The sequence below is a fragment of the Protomyctophum parallelum genome (genome assembly GCF_964188405.1).
Source record: "Protomyctophum parallelum genome assembly, chromosome: 3".
Lineage (NCBI taxonomy): Eukaryota > Metazoa > Chordata > Actinopteri > Myctophiformes > Myctophidae > Protomyctophum > Protomyctophum parallelum.
In genome coordinates this window covers 44,467,544-44,485,043 of record NC_139698.1, presented here as the reverse complement: position 1 = coordinate 44,485,043, position 17,500 = coordinate 44,467,544, and the positions used below count along the sequence as shown (strand labels likewise).

At 39.6% G+C, this 17,500-nt stretch overlaps 1 protein-coding gene across 2 annotated transcripts in view; it reads left to right on the top strand.

Moving 5' to 3' along the window:
• Nucleotides 1-16,263, top strand: part of phf1 (PHD finger protein 1) — a 19,376-nt gene extending 3,113 nt beyond the window's left edge. The window contains exons 5-15 of one of the 2 annotated variants that reach the window (XM_083760876.1): nt 1,143-1,237; nt 1,738-1,886; nt 2,389-2,484; nt 3,765-3,833; nt 4,295-4,418; nt 4,936-5,003; nt 5,624-5,755; nt 8,881-8,959; nt 10,186-10,301; nt 11,980-12,066; nt 12,920-16,263. In XM_083760876.1, coding sequence (XP_083617002.1) covers nt 1,143-1,237; nt 1,738-1,886; nt 2,389-2,484; nt 3,765-3,833; nt 4,295-4,418; nt 4,936-5,003; nt 5,624-5,755; nt 8,881-8,959; nt 10,186-10,301; nt 11,980-12,066; nt 12,920-13,304 — 1,400 coding nt within the window. In that variant the 3' untranslated portion in view covers nt 13,305-16,263. Of the gene's footprint in view, nt 1-1,142; nt 1,238-1,737; nt 1,887-2,388; nt 2,485-3,764; nt 3,834-4,294; nt 4,419-4,935; nt 5,004-5,623; nt 5,762-8,880; nt 8,960-10,185; nt 10,302-11,979; nt 12,067-12,919 lie in introns of both variants that reach the window. The other variant, XM_083760875.1, reaches the window with a different exon arrangement.
• Nucleotides 16,264-17,500: the final 1,237 nt, after the last annotated feature.

Below are 17,500 nucleotides of genomic sequence, written 5' to 3'. Positions count from 1 at the left end.
ATTGTAGAATTTGTAGAATGTGATATAAGTCAAAATATTGCCAATCATCTTTAAATAACTGTTATGCATATGTTCTGTCTTAGCGAGAAACTGTAGTGAGTCATTACATTTACTCTTAGCATAGTAAGTCTCAAAATTACACTTTTAATATCACATAAACAAATTGGAGCAAACGGATTGTGGCAATATATAAAAGACCTGTTACCTGTTACTTTCTTTTCTGTATATTTTGCCTACTGGCGGCAGGATTGCTACTCACATTAACACTGTTCTTGGTGACCTAACGATTTTTGTTGTGCTAGATAGCTTATAGGTTAAGAGGAATACAGAAGATCATGAATACCATGAATATTGTATTTTCCCCCAAATTATGTACCAGCACTTTGATATATTGGCAAAATCTGCTTTGTTAGTTTATGTTAAAAGTGTGATTTTGAGATCTGTTTCACCATGCAATGAGAGTGAAAGGAATCATTAAAGTCAAACATATTGGAGCTGCCACATTAGCAGATAAAGCTATTTAGATCTTAGGATATTAAAGTGTGGCAGGACTGTGATAAGGTAAGGTATCACAAGATGAGGTAAGATGATGTATGCATGCACTTTATTAATCTTAAAGGGAACCACAGCTGTCAGATCACAGCAAGAAGTCATAGAAATATACACCCACCACCAAGGACATCCACAAAACAAACTGTTGTTTACCCCGAAAATGGAGGTAGCCCATTATTGAGAATGTCTTCTTATGAGCCCAGCTGCTACACACTCCTGCGTGTTAGCCCAGTAAGCCCACAGACAGACTTAAAAACAGATTTCACCTTTAAAATGTTTCAAAAATGACGAAATTAGCAGATCTACAAGTACACAACATGTAACGCGTCATGATGCGACACTTCTTTTGTGTGGCACTGTTGAACAACAAAGGGTAATCATTTATGGGGAAAAACATAAAATGTTGAAAGGAAATACGTATAATATGGTGTCTGCCCAACAAAGACGATAAGCAATGCAACAGATAACAACCAATGTCACAATTTAATTAAATAACCACTAATCTAAATTAGCATAGAACACAGCATGGTGCCGTGATACTATTTATCTCCGTCCTGCCCTCCAAGCTCTATCTTTTCCTCCCATAACAGGTTATCATCCAGAGTGTCACACGCCAGCCATTGAACCAGAAGCTGACAGCGATTCCTGGATATGTCGACAATGTGTCTTTGCAGTCGCAACCAAGGTCGGGCTACTAATCATACATAAAAAAAACACATTTAGTATGGACATGTGGGGAAATCCAGTCAAATATATCAGGTTTCACTACAACTACCATTCCTGTGTGTGGGTAACAACACTAATTTGGACAGTATTGACTTCAGTATCATATGGCCTACATTGCGTCTGAGAAGTCATGGCCAATCAATAGTTATGATTCTGAAAAACTACATGAAAGTCAAGACGATCCATTTAAAGTCAATCAATCATGCATGCTCCAATTCTGTATATTGTATGTGAGATGAGAAAGCACCCTGGTTAATTGTCAATCAGTCAATGTCTGTATCTCATTGTCCATATTTCAGTGTCTCAGACTCTGTCTCCCACAACTGACCTACAATAGACAGAGATAAATTGCTTTTTCTGGACAGTTTCCTCCAAAATGTAATCGGCCCCAAATTGCTATAACATGACTGTGATTGGAGGGGTCACTGACCAATGGGTTTTGTCCAAAACATGTTTCAGAGAGGTGGGGCGCTCAAGCGAGGACGCTTCGCCCGACTCATGCAGTTCATGAAACTCCGCCTACCATATCAACTGTCATCTTTAGACTGGGATCCGCAGCATCTGACCAATCAGCAACAGTGTTACTGCTACTGTGCCGGGCCTGGAGAGTGAGTGACAGTGTGGAGGCCAGTTTGAACGTATACCTTTTAGTAATGCTCTAGCCATTTTTGAAATTATTTAGATTTTCTTATGCATATTTTTCAGTCCTGAGTCAAATAGTAGTTATTTGCAAGTCATTTGTATTGTGTTTAATTATTCAAAAAAGATGTGATTGGCGACATTTTCATTATATTATATTCATTACATTGCCCCATGTGGCTAACACAAAGCATGTGGCACCAAAGTAGGGTAAAACAAACTATGAATAGTTTATGTAAATATTTTGTGATTTATGTCTGCAATACCCTTTTTTCTTGGAGCCAGACAAAGCTTACACCTGTTCAGTAGATGCATTCTAGAGCTAAACGCAATGGATACTGACAATACTGTAGTCTTTACTGCAGTCCTCAGCCTTCATCCTGCGTAAGAATCTTGTTAGGTGACCCACAGAAATCAGATTCATTATGTTTACCCAGGAGTGTGTATCATATTTCTAATTTTATATTACAGGTGGAATCTGAAAATGTTACAGTGTGGAAGTTGTGGTCAGTGGTTCCATGAAGCCTGCACCCAGTGTCTAACCAAACCTTTACTGTATGGCGACAGGTAACTTAAACACCATTGATATTTGTTTTGAATTTAGAATCAAGTACTGACTGAAATGTGCAGAAAGTTGTTGCCATGTGAAGTAATACAGACTAAGGGGCAATATTTTACATTGTAAGGCGAGACATAGAACTTAAGTTTATACAGTACAGTACATTTAATTCTACAAATGATGACCCTGCCATACAGTATACTGTGCCATAGTCTGCATCTCATGTGTGTAATAAAACATAGCCTTCCATTAAGTTATTTTTGTCATTCATTCATCTTCTGTGTTATCTGACTGTCTTTTACACCCATCTTGACACTGTCTTTCTATCAAGTCTGCGAACGCAAAATTGGAGGGATTAAATTTAGATCGACAGTCAGGTTGAATGAGGCGTGTTTGTTACAACATCTGCTGAGAAGGTGATGGAGGAAGGGAAGAGTGAGTTCACAGTTGGAATAGTAAGCATGTGTCACTGTGTTTCCTCATCTTTCCAATGACCTTCAGCATACAGATGCATAGAAAAAGACTAATGCCTAGACAGTATAACGTTGCGATATGAGCTCTCTGGTTCAGTGTCACGCATGACCGTATATCAGGGTGTACCTGCCTAATAGTGCCATAGGCATACCAGTTTATTACTGTAGTATGGTTTATTTGTACCTGTGCCATGATCAAGTATATATAAGAAGGAGAGAAAAAATGAATTATTGTGCAGGAGAGATTAAAAACAAATCCAAAGACCTTGAATAAAAAAACAGCTCGGCTTAAAAGAAGAAAACATCATACAATTGTAGAAATCTAATAACACCATGGCTTCATGTGGATCGTGGACTTCATGTTGCCAGTCTATGTTGTCTGTTGTGTTGTCTATGACTCAGTATTTGGGCAAGGTTTCAGCCCAATACAACTGCCATTTATTGACTTCCATAGTGAAATTAAAGTTAAATATCTTAAAAAATATAAAACATGAAACACAACATGAGACACTTCCTTGGCCTACCAAACCAATTTCCTGTAACAACTATTAGAAATGGTTTACCAGGGTTTGATTATTTTATATAAACCTGTGTTAACCTATTTGTAACCTAAATACCAAAATGTGTATGTTGTTTGTTAATGTTCATCTTTCTCAAATATTGTGGGCGTGCAGCATAATGCAAGTACTATTTTTGTGGAATGCTAACACAATTATTACATGATTAAAATATTCCACAGGTTAATGCAAACTTTTAATACACTAGAAAATGCTTATTGTTAAGTGTTGCCAAACTACCGTGTGGATGTGTTTTAGGTTTTACCAGTTCCAGTGCTCAGTTTGTGCCAATGGCCTAGAGACCATCCAAAGATTACCCATGACATGGTGAGCTCTACATCATTATGCTCAGCATTATCCACACAGCTTGTTGAAAGAGAATAGTACTAGCTAAGTTTATACCAACTATAAGTTCAGGTTTATTTATGAAACCAACTCCTTTAACGAGTTGGCATAAAAACACAAGGAACATAGGCTAGATTAAAACAAAAGTTTGTGTTGTCATTTTGGCCAAAAAAGTTAATAAAATAAATATATATAATTATTACTGTATCACACAGGTGTAATTATGGTCATTGTGTTATTGTTCAACATGCTACTTCATGCTTTAACATACAATGTTGTTACAACATACATTGTGTGTGCTTTCCAAAAAACAACGAATTAGCTTTAAAGTCACACAGCTTTTTAAGTGTAAATTTGATTGTGTGATCTTATTAGAAGTATTCATTTGTTAACTTTTGCTATTTTGTTTTCTATTGTTTGTTTTTTTTCCTGTTATAAAACAGGGTGGATTTGGCTCATTTGGTGCTCTACCATCTCTCACTGTGCTGCAAGAGGAAATACTTTGATTTTGACCATGAAATCCTGTCCTTCACCAATGAGAATTGGGAGTCACTGCTTCTAGGCGAGGTATTGATATTTTCCACACTTAAGGCAATGATGAAATTACGTGAAATTCTGCCAGCAATTTAGTATTAACAACTGAGAGCCCATTAGCCCCTCATTATGACACTAATGGAAAGAAAATACACGATTTAAGAATATCTAAATGTTCCTATACTCTGGGTCTGGAACCATCAATATTTATGGCACTGGCCACAAAAAGCACTAGAACCAAGACTCAAAATGACGGGTATGTGTTATATCCAATATTATAGAATAAAGCAAATTTTTGTGTCCATGACATCAGTTTCTCAGTCGTTGTCTGAATTCATAAACTTATTGGCAAGATATTTTCAAAAGCAAATGTTTGCTATGACATATGGTAGCAGTCAATCATGTATTTCTCCAATGACAGCTGCATCAAGTATTTTCCATATTTTCCATATTCTTGTCAGTGAGCGTAAAACATTATAGTGTGCTCTATGGTTTCCTGTCTGATTGCCATCCTCTGTGTAAATATAACTTTTCATTCTCATTTCTCCAGCTCTCTGACACACCAAGGCAAGACCGCTGTCACAATTTGCTCAACGCTCTAAACTCCCACAAGGACAGGTAAGACGCTGCATGTGATGAGAAGAATAAACACAGGCCACACATTATTGGATTTGATGAATAGTGCCCTTTGAATAGTGGTATACTTCTTATTAGTATCTAATCTGATAATGCGGTTAAGGTTGGACATAAAAGCCAAAAACTGTAGTGGGATAGACTGTCTTTGTAAAATTATGTATTTGGAAACCTAAAATTGGTCATTTAACATAAATAAAATTCGACACGTGAGCTTGTCGATCGGCTATTTGAACTATTTAAAATGTTTTTCAAAATAGTAAAAAAGCAAAAAAAAAAAAAAAAAGCAAAGAAGTTTAAGGATTAGGAGTAAGGCAAAAATAAAAAGCATAGTTGCTGATAGATTGGAAACATATTTGAGGGTTAAACCCTATAGGCCTATTGGCAGCCTGCACAAAATGTTTAATGCTGATCGGTCCAGCGCTTTGCAACATTAACACAGACAGACACACGCAGGGAAAAAACATAATCATAATAATATAGTTCACAGCCTGCCGAAGATAATAACGGATTCTTTAAGTTTCAATGTCTGCATTCTACAAGGTGTAACTACAAACCTCAGGTAATTTGTTCCTGTGATTTTGGGTTTGTATTGCTTCATCCAGGTTTGTCTCCGGGAAGGAGATTAAAAAGAAGAAATGTCTGTTTGGACTCCAGGTCCGAGCTCCGCCTCCACTCACATCTGATTCGTCTCCCCTCATAGCAGACCCACCCATCAACATTACACACCGCAGAAGGTCAGAGTAAGGACGATGGCTCTCTTTTCAACTCTTATCTGAATACGAGCTCCAGGGCTCCCACCAGGCATATCGTCATTATGCATGAACAATTAACGTAGGTATAAAAGAATGCAATTTTCATGTGACAATTAATTCACCAATGACTAATATTCTTTTAAAAGAGAAATCCAATGTGCACGTGTGCACTTGTGTGTGCTTATGCATGTGCATTCGTCACGTACCTTTCCAGACAATTTCCTTCACACTCACTGTTCCTTCTTACATCCTTTAAATTGTAATTGTTAAGCTGGTGTTCTTTTCAAGAGCCAACAGTAGAATAATCTTAAATCCCTTGATCACCAAACCACAAGCAGGCGAGAATAATGAGAGGGTCAAAGCCATAGAACCCAGACACAAGATATACGCATATATTCCTGTCACTAGAATTACCATGTACTTTAACTAGGGAAGCACCCTATGATCCGACGGACCATTGCTCCGAAGGAGCATTGGTCCGAGGTGCGCTGGGGGTCGGGAGAGGGTTGGGGTTAGGTTTAGGTGTCTTCCCCGGGGGAGGTTAGGGTTAGGGTGAGGGTTTGAGGTAGGTTGTCGATTGGACCAATGGACTGTCGGCATATTGACGCGGACCCCTGTAACTATGGGAAGTGGCAGATACACAAATTAGAGCACGGTGGAAAAGTTCAAAACAAAGAAAAAGCTAAACAATGCAACAAAAAAGGAATGAAGAAAGGTAGGACAGTTGGCGATAAAGGAATAAATAAATTATTATTACTAATAATGATGATAATGTTCAACTTGGTTACCCATGATGTTCAGACTCTGAAGATGTATTTTGTTCAGTCTTACTTACTGAGATTGGAGTCTTGTCAAACACGTACCAATCCACAGCACAAATCTTATTTACACAGTGCCGCACTGTAGGTTATTCATGGAAGCACTGTCTGTGTTTGTGTCTGTGCACTCAACCTGCGTACCTGATTGTGTGCTTGCACATTTATTTGTGAATGTTTCTTTAGTGTTCGTCTGCGTGCAAGTGTATTAGTGCAGTGGTTCTCAAACGTTTTGGGTGCCATTACTCTATTTCCTTGAGTTCTGAATCCAAGCACCCCCTTTACCGACTACAATATTTTGCTTAGAAACTGCAAGAGAAAACCATAGCTATCGTTCGTGTGTGTGTGTGTGTGTGTGTGTGTGTGTGTGTGTGTGTGTGTGTGTGTATACTTTATATATATATATATATTGTGGCAACCCAAGGGAGAATAGGCACAGATTCACAATAAAATAAGAGGCTCAGAGTCAGATTCAACATAAACTTAAATTGTCTTTTATTAAAGTGTTAGGGAAAGGGGAAAAACGGGGAAAAACGTCAACATACTGTAGGGTTCCTCTTAGCCCCTCTCGGAACCCCCTAGGTCAGCCCAATCCGAACCGAACCGGGCTGACCCGTAGGGTCCCTGTGCGTTACCTTTTTTCGTATGGGAATGTTGGAACGCGGACATAAAAATCCTCTGTAACATCGTGTCCGGCCGTTTGACGTCTTCTTTTCGTTTGCGTTATTCTGAAGGTGTCAACTATAAGTACCTATACATACCGCTGCGAATTCTCTTGTGTCGCGGAAGCCGTTAAGTAATTTGTACTGTGTACTTTGTTTGACCGATTTGGTCGCTTTGATTCTTCTTGTTTATTTACCGTTCATTGTACCGCCTCCCGATGTGCGGTTGGCTTGTGCCGGCTACGTTCCTGCCTCTGATCTGCTCTGTCATAGCTATAGCGCCACTAGCTAGCCAGATAGGCGGTACAATGAGGTGTCAATAAACAAGGAAGGAAAAGAAGAATCAAAGCGACCAAATCGGTCAAACAAAGATTAAAAATACTTAACGGCTTCCGCGCCACAGGAGATATTCGCAGCGGTATGTATAGGTACTTATACTTCACACATTCAGAAGCCCTCACACGAAAAAAAGTCCTCAAAGAGCGCAGAAGGACTTATCCGAAGTTGTTTACGTTTATATATGTGTGCGTACCCGGTGGCAGGGTGGAGGTGGAATAGGACCCAATGCTCTGGGTCTAAAAAAATTCAGAAACTTCAGTAGCATTGGGTTCTGCTTGTAGGGCTAGGTTCCTCTTGTCAGGGGCTTGGGCTTCTATTCACATGCAGTCCTGTGGGTAGAGCAGCTAGAGAGAGCTAGTGACTACTTTAGTTGGGGGAGACCCGGGAGAGTGCTGTAGGCTCTCCCTTGTGGAGTTCAGTCGGCCTAGGAGGGAGGGAGAGAGAACGAGACCAGGTGAGCCACAATACACGCACAGGACATCCAAGTGGTTCCAAAGGTTTGAATTAAGTCTTGTACTCACTTGTGAGATCTCCCTCATACCAGCCTCCTCATGAACAGAGTGATTCCTCCATTAGTTCAAACTGACTCACCAGACAGCTTGGGCGTCGGCTCTTTAAAAGCTTCTGGTGATTGCCTTACCGGCTGCAGGTGCGTCCATGTCCAGGCTCCCATTGGCTGCAATACCTGTACATGGTGATATACTCCCTCTATCACCTCCCCCAGCTTCATTCTGTGGGGAATAGGCCTGGCTATTTCCCCTGGTTTGCCACAATATATATATATTATAAACATTACAAATAAGAAATGGAGTGAAATATTTTCCTTAGCAGATTTATTTAAATATGTGGCCATAACATCTCATTAAATCCAGTTTAGATATTATATGTTTGTTAGATTCAAATAATGTGTAAATTGCTACTATTCAATTACAGTTGTGCCAGTCACATTTTTGATTAACACCCTACAGATCAGCAGGTTCACACAGTTTGTCAATGCTTTATTATTGGATATAACAGTAAAATAAATTCTTCCATTTTCCACTTTCTCTCACATACCGGTACTCTTTAGCACTTCTGTGTACCCATAAGGGGTACACGTACCCCCATTTGAGAAACAACGGATTGTACTATATTGTATGTATGCATGCATGCATACAGTACGTGCATGGTGTATATTTGTTGGAGTGCATGCATGCAAGTTTATTTATGTGCATACCTGTGTGTGTGTGTGTGTGTGTGTGTGTGTGTGTGTGTGTGTGTGTGTGTGTGTGTGTGTGTGTGTGCTCTTCAGCCCATTGTCACTGCCTTGCCAGAGGAGAGCGGGGGGGCCAGACTCCCGTAAATCAAAGCGACGCATCATGGAAACACAGGTCAGTTCTTCCATCTATAACTGGGATGTGGTGTAGTGTGGTAGGGGCCTTGTGTAGAGGCTCTTGTCTTCAAAGCAGAGTGCAGCTTAGCAATGATGGATTTTTGCCATTTATGGGTCTGTTGTTATCTGCCTGGTTGTGGGTGTGGCCAGTGCCTGAGGGTGATGCTTTACAGATACGGTAACATGTTCAATAAAAGCACATCTTTTTAAATGTATATACTAGTCTATGCCTACTTAATGTATTTTATTAATATCTGCAGTTCAAGGCGGCACATCATCATCAAACCCAACTCCGAGCAGCTCACACTGAATCAGTCAACATTACGTGTCATAGTTACTATTTTTATACTATATTCTTAACCATGAATACAGTTGAATTGTATCCTCCTACACTATACACTCCTTCATACATGGGCACATACAGTAATCCTGAAACAATATGCATTACCGAGCAATCCTATTTTAACAGAGGCACATCCAGGCCTATTGTAGCCCCATCACTGACGTTAATCTTGGCCATGTTGGAGGGGTTCGGTAATAGAGGGGGGAAAGCGAGTTGGGAAAGAATGCTGATATGTGTAGCCTGGGCATGCTTCCAACTGCACTTTGCAGTCGATTACAGTTTGGCCAGGTGGTGTTGGCACCTTGACAGTGCGGCATTGACGGAGCACATCCATTTAAAGGCACAGACACTGAATAAAGCCACTGAATAATAATAATCTGCCGCCCTAACGGTATTGCTAGAACAGGAAAATGATACAGGCTAGCGTGATACCGTGTATGTCACAGTTCAGCGGTGAAGAATGCTTAAGCGTTAAAGGCCTATCCCGCCCCGTTTCCATTGAGCGATGGTTCTGACGCTGGTCTGATGTTTTTGCTTGCCACGGTCCATGAGCCTGTGCTTGAGGAAAGCTGCCTAAGTTGAGGTGATCCATTTAAACAGGACATCCTACTGCTATGCCTGATGAGCCATTGGATGGGACTTTTACCTACATCTATCATATACTGTATCTAATGCAATGGTATTTTTTATATCAACCATAGTATTTTAGGTTCTAAACCATTTATACAACACACACACAGGCACAGATGCACGCACGCACGCACATACATACATACGTACGTACGTGCAGTTTATGCATGACTGACCAAGGTATTAATGTTTGATTGGCTCCTGTGATCATGTTGGCATCCAAACACAGTGTGTGTGCCTCTTGTACCCAGCCTTGTCCACCCCCAGTCCCTGCCAACCCCATCGAGTTGCTGCCATGTTGCCATGGCTACATGGGAGGGGCCAGCCTCTACAACTCCAGGAAGTCAGAAGAAGAGCTAAATTTGGGGTGAGCAGTACTTTATCTTGAGGTTCATTTGTTTCTGAAAGTGTTTTGCAGTGTTTTGCCTTGTTGATAGATAGGCTTGAATGTCAAAATTTTATAGATGTTTGGGTTTTGAAATTGCCCTGCCATGCAACTCCAGTCCAAATATTGGAGAGATATCTTCAATTGTTTAAATGTATAATCCATTGTCTCCCCATTGACTTACATTGCACAGCGAAACAAGTCTCTTTTAGCATGCAAACAAAGCCGATTCTGACATGATAGTCTCGTTATCATTTTATACATGCATTTTACACATGCAATAACAAAGACAGTGATTCAGATCTGGATCTTCTTCCTGTTATATTAATTTCATTGTTGTGTCTGGTTTTGTATTTTTATACATTGGCAGGAGATTGTTGAAATTGAAATGCTTCTGTGTTATAACTCTGGCTTTGAGACCCGTTTCACTGTGCAAATATTGAGGATATCTCACCAATATTTGGAGTTACATCATGGTCAGGTAACGCAAACTCTACCACATACAAAACTTCTATCTATTGTAAGAGATACTGGCCGGGTTTCCCAAAACTATTTCAGGAAGTGCGAAGCGTTGCGCAATATCGTAAGAGGTACTGCTTAGCAGCAAACCAGTTTCCCAAAAGCCTTCTAAGCCCAAAGCCCAAACCTCACCAGTTGCAACTCCTTGCAACTAGTCGCAACAAAACAGTTTTAAGGTCAACCACACAAATGCAACTGCTTGCAACTGCCATTGGGTCACAGTTACCAACAGCACTAAAGGTATAGTGATATTTTTTGGTTAAAACAAAAAGTATTTTGTTAATAGGTTAAATCACTATATTCTGATAGTAATCATTGCTATAGAGTGTTTGTTCAGTAACAGGAGTCTCCCTGTCTCTCCAGCTCTTTAATAAACAGAATAATTTTTTTTTAGGTAGGTGACAAAATTTCACCCAATCAGGAGAGAGTAGCCATTAATCAGCTTAATTTTTATAGCGTTCCAGTTCCAATTTTGTCTGCTCATTGCTTTGTGTCATCACTTCCAATTCCACTTGTTTAATCTGTATCCTGACTGCGTTCTCTATCCTGATTGGATAAAATTGGTATCCCAACCTGAACATGCATTTTCTGTATAATGAAAAGCTGGAGCGACATGGAGACTCCTGTTACTGAACAGTCTATACTAGCAATGGGTACTATCACAATATAGAGGTGTTTACAATTATTTTAACCAAAGAAAATCACTTACAGTACACTACCTTTAAAGGTGGATCATTTTCAGAATTATTTTATTGATGGGCCGAGTACAATCCCACTTGTTACAGCCAAACTTAATTTGCAAGCATGTACTTATAAGTATGTTATTTAGACTGGCATCGATTGATAGGACAGCTCAGACCGCTTAAGATACTGCATAGTGCTGTGTTGAGAGAGGCCCTTAAGTGCGCTTTCGGGAAACACACGTAACTAAAAAGTTGGAGCCTACGCAATCGCAAGGACCGCGGTCACCGCACCCCCTTCTTAGCGGAGCCTTCGCAAGGACCGCACCGCATCAGCATCTCTTTGGGAAACCCGTCCTTCAGTTCTTTTGAAACATGACTAGTTTTCTGGGATATTATTTTGAGTAATTTCATGATGCTTATGTACATTCTATTGAATAATTTGCACATCCTATTCGCAGTTCTCCCCCTAAGAGGATGTTTGCCCTCTACCACCCAACTTACAATGGGAACACTGCACTCTCCAGGACCCTACACCACTACAATAGGTTACTTTCTGATCATCATTTAAAGATGGAACATTTCTGCATGCTGAGATAGTCAAACTTATTTAATTTAGTTTGAGTGTTTATGTAGACCTACTATGATGGAAAACATTTTTCATGTTTTACTTTTTACAGTAACAAGGCTATTTTGGGCATGTCCTCATTGTCAAAAATGTTACAAGATTTTACATTTTCAAAAATAGTTGAAGATTTATTTTAAATGACCAGCTCAGTGATCATACAATTTTATTTTTTATTTTTTACTTTAGAATGATATTTGAATCCCTACTACAGTAATTATAGTTTAGCATTTTTCATTAGTTACTTATTTTTATTTCATTTTTACATAGTAATTCATTAAATATTCACAGTTGAAACTGGCATAGGTGATAAAGGAAGCTAGATCATTTCATATCACGCTCAATAGGTTTATGTATGAAACTAGAGGTTCGGATCACTATGCGGCCCTCACATCTAGAGTTCAGGTCATTGTGCGACCCTCACACCTATAGTATGTCGCACCGCCAATCCGCCAATATGTCCGGATAAATGGAGATAACTGTATCTGTCAGTCCTTGTCTCTTTTATGCCTATATATGGAGATCGATGATGACCTCAGTATATGCCCAAATATGGGCATGCCTCATTTTGTACCCATATATAGAGCTGACTGATTTGTGCCCACCCTCCATCTAGTTTTCATTATTTCATTAGTTTTGGTTAAATTTAATAACCTAACCTTGTACCAATATTTCATCCTTTGAACATACTGTAACCTCAATGAGCCAATATTCCTCTTTCTATCCATTCCTTCGTGCCCCCCCCCCCCCCCCCCCACGTCCCCATTCTTCTCTAGCGTGGAGGAGTCTTGCAGAGTACCACCACCCTGTGTGCCCTACTCTCCCAACTCCAATGCCAACCATCACCACCACCACCACCACCTCCACCAGCATCACCACCAACACCAAGCAGGCCAGAAGCAGCTGGAGCCCTGTCCGTCCCTCCTCCTGCGCGACCTAGACCCTTACCAGGCCAGCATGGGTGGAGGGGGTGTAGTAGGCGGGGGAGGAGGGGGAGGTGGTGGAGGTGGAGCCGGAGGAGGTGGCATGGGAATTGGGGGGGACGGGCCGGCGGCGAGGAGCTGGGGAGGAGGGGAGGCGGTGCGGATCTTGGCGAGACGTGTCACACCAGACGGGAAGGTGCAGTACCTCGTGGAGTGGGGGAACGTGAGCGTGTACTGAGAAAGAAAGAGAGAGAGAGAAAGGAAAAAGGTGAGGAAAGAGAAGCAGATTTAGGGGATGTTTTGAAATGTACACAAATGTGTACCTGTAGTGCTGTAGTGTTTGAAGTACAAGCAAAACAAAACAACAAAATCTAACACGTTGCAAATCCAGGTTGCTCTCATCATCGCCTCTATTCTAGATGATTATAATATCACTACTACTTGTTACTAGAACCCCTCTTTGCTAGTGTTTCTCTTATATTTGTACTGTTAACTTTGGAATATGCCTTTGCATTTATATATTTTACAATGACAGAGAAATATATAAACACTCTGCTACTTTGTTGTTGTTTGGGACACTAGAATTAGAATTAAGTCATTAAGGACATTCAGAGGAATGTCCATAATGACCAAATTAACCATCATGTCCCATAACAGTTTATTCAATAATTAATACTTAATTAAGTCATTATTTAATAAATCAATTGTTGAAAAAGCATGGGAACCCCAACTTGAAAATCGAATTCTTGGCCCTAGTGTATATTACAACGTTTGCAATTAGTGAATTGATGTTGAGGTCACAAACAAGTCAAACAGCCTATAGCCATACTGTAACACTACTTCCATCAAATGCCACACTTGTGATTGTTCATTCATCAGCCCTTGGCTAATGTTCCTGTTGAGCTCAGTGGGACAATGAGCCTAGCAAATTAGCACTGATCGATGTTAGCTTGAAACATGGAGGAACTGGGATGATAGCGCTTGGCTGCGTTAATTGCTCACAAAATGACAAAAAGTGTTGTAACTTTTGTTAATTTGCATCATACGCTAACAATCTTATCACTTGCCATATAACAATAAAATAGGGTAAGGTAGTGAGTGTTTATACTCTTTCACACTGGGTGGCTGCCCAGATCATAATACTCTTCATTGAAATTGGGGTTTTTAGTGCCTTGTTCAAGGGTGATAGTTTGCTCATGCATCTCTCCTACACATTTTCTTAGCACTTTTAGGGATTTAAATAGAGGCCTAGCACAGTTTCTGACTACCTCCTAAGTTTTCTATTATTTGAGTAAGCACCCAAAAACAACAAATTACTTTGAGATTTACGCATTTCTTTCTCTACATTTATGTTAAGAGATTCTATACATACTGTATGTTACTACGGGGTTACCAGTTTGTTACATTAGATTTTGGCATACATTACTTACATCTAGACTACTATATATGTATTAGAATTAGAAGCCACAAGGGGGCTTTTGTTTTATAGATAGAATTATATATTCACAATATATTGTTATGATCAAAGGACTTTATTTTATTTGGATGTGGTTGCATAGTGCCTACCTAAATCGACCACTCAAGGGACAGTCGAGATCGTGCTGGTCTTGGATGATTGGTGGCTCTTCCTCATCTGATAAATAAATACATCAGTAGCCAACGTGGACCCATGATGATAAAGCATATTTGAAACAAAAGCTGCATTGTGCATTCCAAACAGACAAGCGTATCATTTTACTGTTTAATGGCCCTATTCCAGTGTATTGTAATATGCCCGTTCTATTGGACGTGCTTAATCATACAATGTAAGGTCTTATAAAATGTTGAAAGTTTTGACATAATCATCTTGTCCAGTAAGGCAAGACAGTCATGTTGGTGTAACACAACCCAAACAAATACTGCTCATACCAGTGAGAATCCCCCATTCAGACAAGGCTACTCTGTTGCATTAGTATGCACTTCCCATAAAATACATTAATGCAAAGATAAATACACTGGAATAAAGCTATTGTAATTTCGCCTATACAAACAATAACAAAGAAAAAAAGATATGTTGTTGAAATATCCTTTGAAGTAATCTGACTGGAAATTATTTTGTTTCAACTTTGGATGAGTGTTTTTTTTAATTGTCACAAAATCAGTGATAGGCCAAGACATAAGAGCTCACATACTGTTCTGCTGTTGTTCATAATCAGGTCATAGACTAAAATTAGTCAATTCTTATATTCCGCATTTCAATACAGACAAAGATGTTAGTATTAGGCCCAATTCCTAACTCAGATACAAAACCATGGCACGTTGTTTATGATCTATGATAACTTACAGAAATAACATTCAGTTTGGTTGATAGTTTAAACTCTTCTCAGACAAACAGATGAGATGTGCTTATATTAGTAAATGGGTTTCTGGAATTAGGCTTATAGACACCTTTGTTAAAGCAGGTTGCACAAATCCGTAATACTGTAGTGCAAGTTTCAGAGTTTATATTTTATACAGAATTTTATTTCAGGAATTTGTTAATTTGTTCGGTAAAACTGGCATGTTTGAATGTGTCGATTTTTACTACACAAAGGCCTGTAGTGTAGTCTGTTATGTTCAAAAGAGGCATTTATACTGTTGGGATCATTTCAATACAAAACCCTGAGACTTTATTTTTATGTTGACTTTCTTTTCCGAATTACACTATCTCTGCACTACGCTTCGGAAATGTGGTAGCGTTTAAAGCTGCAGACAACAAACATTTCAAGAATCTGAAATGATGTAAATTTCCATTTTAAATGCTCAGTGACTTTGACTGTAGTTGATTAGAAAGGGGTGTGTTGAACTGTTCTAGAAGATGGTAATGAATGTATTTGTGTATTTTCAATGGTTTGTCTATACCCTTCAAGTGCTTGTTAGCTCATGTTCTCAATGGAACTCAACCAGATAATAGTAGACAAGAAAGACTACTAAACAAATCAGGAGGAAATAAGAAATGTGAATTTGAGAAAGAACATTTTCTGGAGAGGTAATATTCTGTTTCTGTTTTGTAGTCAAGTCCATGTTTAGTTTGATGTATTTTTGGAAAACTATGTTTGTACATGTATATCCTGCATTTACACACCTAATATGTAACATGGAAAATTAAAACAAAAACATTGTAACAAATAAATCACTTGTCTTCAGAACATTGCAGTGCCTATGAAACTGACAGATACTGTATAGGCTATACACAGACAGAATGGATGGATGGATGGATGAACATTGGATGGAGAAGATCTTTATAGACAGACAGACATACTGGATGTTTAATAAATATCAGATATATATTTTGTTATTGTACATCATTTATTTTGAGGTGGCCCTATCAATTTCAAAGCAAGGGAGTGGGACCCAACAACCGACTGTGTAGCCTTGTAGGAAGTGTGGGATCAATCACAGCTTTTCATCGTCCGTGATCTATTACTATTTCCCTGCGATTGCTAATCGCAACCGCCAGGTGGTAGTCCCATCTCAAGATTGGGACCACTGCAGGTAGGCTCGGCCGGGTAAAACACTGGAACGCCATTACGGTTCTGTGGGATCACAGTCGACAGTTTCCTCTTTCCTTTTCACTTGATACAGTTTTCGAGTTTTGGACGCGTGTAAAACAAAATGACAAGGCCTACGTGCTGCTGCAGCAGCTTTTGGATTTGGATTTAGTGACAAGTTCCAACTTCCAACGATTTGCTGGCATGTGTAACAGCAAAGTAGTAGGCCTACTAGGGACGGATATAGACCTACTTTGGTGTCGTGGTTTTGTGGACGGTGCTAAATGATGCCTACAACAGGTTTGTTTGTCTGCTGACGGAGGCGTTGCATTTAACCATGTCAGTCATGTGGAAATCTATTTTTTACAGTCATGGTGGAAATGCATTGTTATGGCTTGGGGGAAATGATAAGTTGATTCACACAACGCAAGACAAGAAGACAGTGGGATGATATGACGAACCTGTTATGTAACGTTACTCACTATAGTGAATTCAGTATAGTGTCATCTGAAGAACCATATGCTCCATAATTACTAGTCTAGTCCCCTACAATAAAACAATGTGCACTTTGTGCAGCGTAAAAGTTCTTTATACACTTTATTTAGCCTGTTTCCCTGTTTCTGCATTTCCTTCTATGCGTGCGCACGTGTGTTCCCGACTGCGTGCTTAATTGGCATTTGGGATATGGCAGTGAGTTTTTTAAGAGATTGATATAAACTAAAGTAGCCTGAAGTCTATCAATTTACTACGTTTCCTTCTAAAAAAGAAAAGCAGCACGCATATGAAATCCACACGCAAAAAAAAGACAGCTGGTTATTGAGAAAGCGCACACACACGCACGCACGCGTACCCAGTCTCCCCCCCCCTCGTTTCACCATCACACCTCAATAACGGCGCGTACAAAAAAAAATCTGCATCCAAGGCA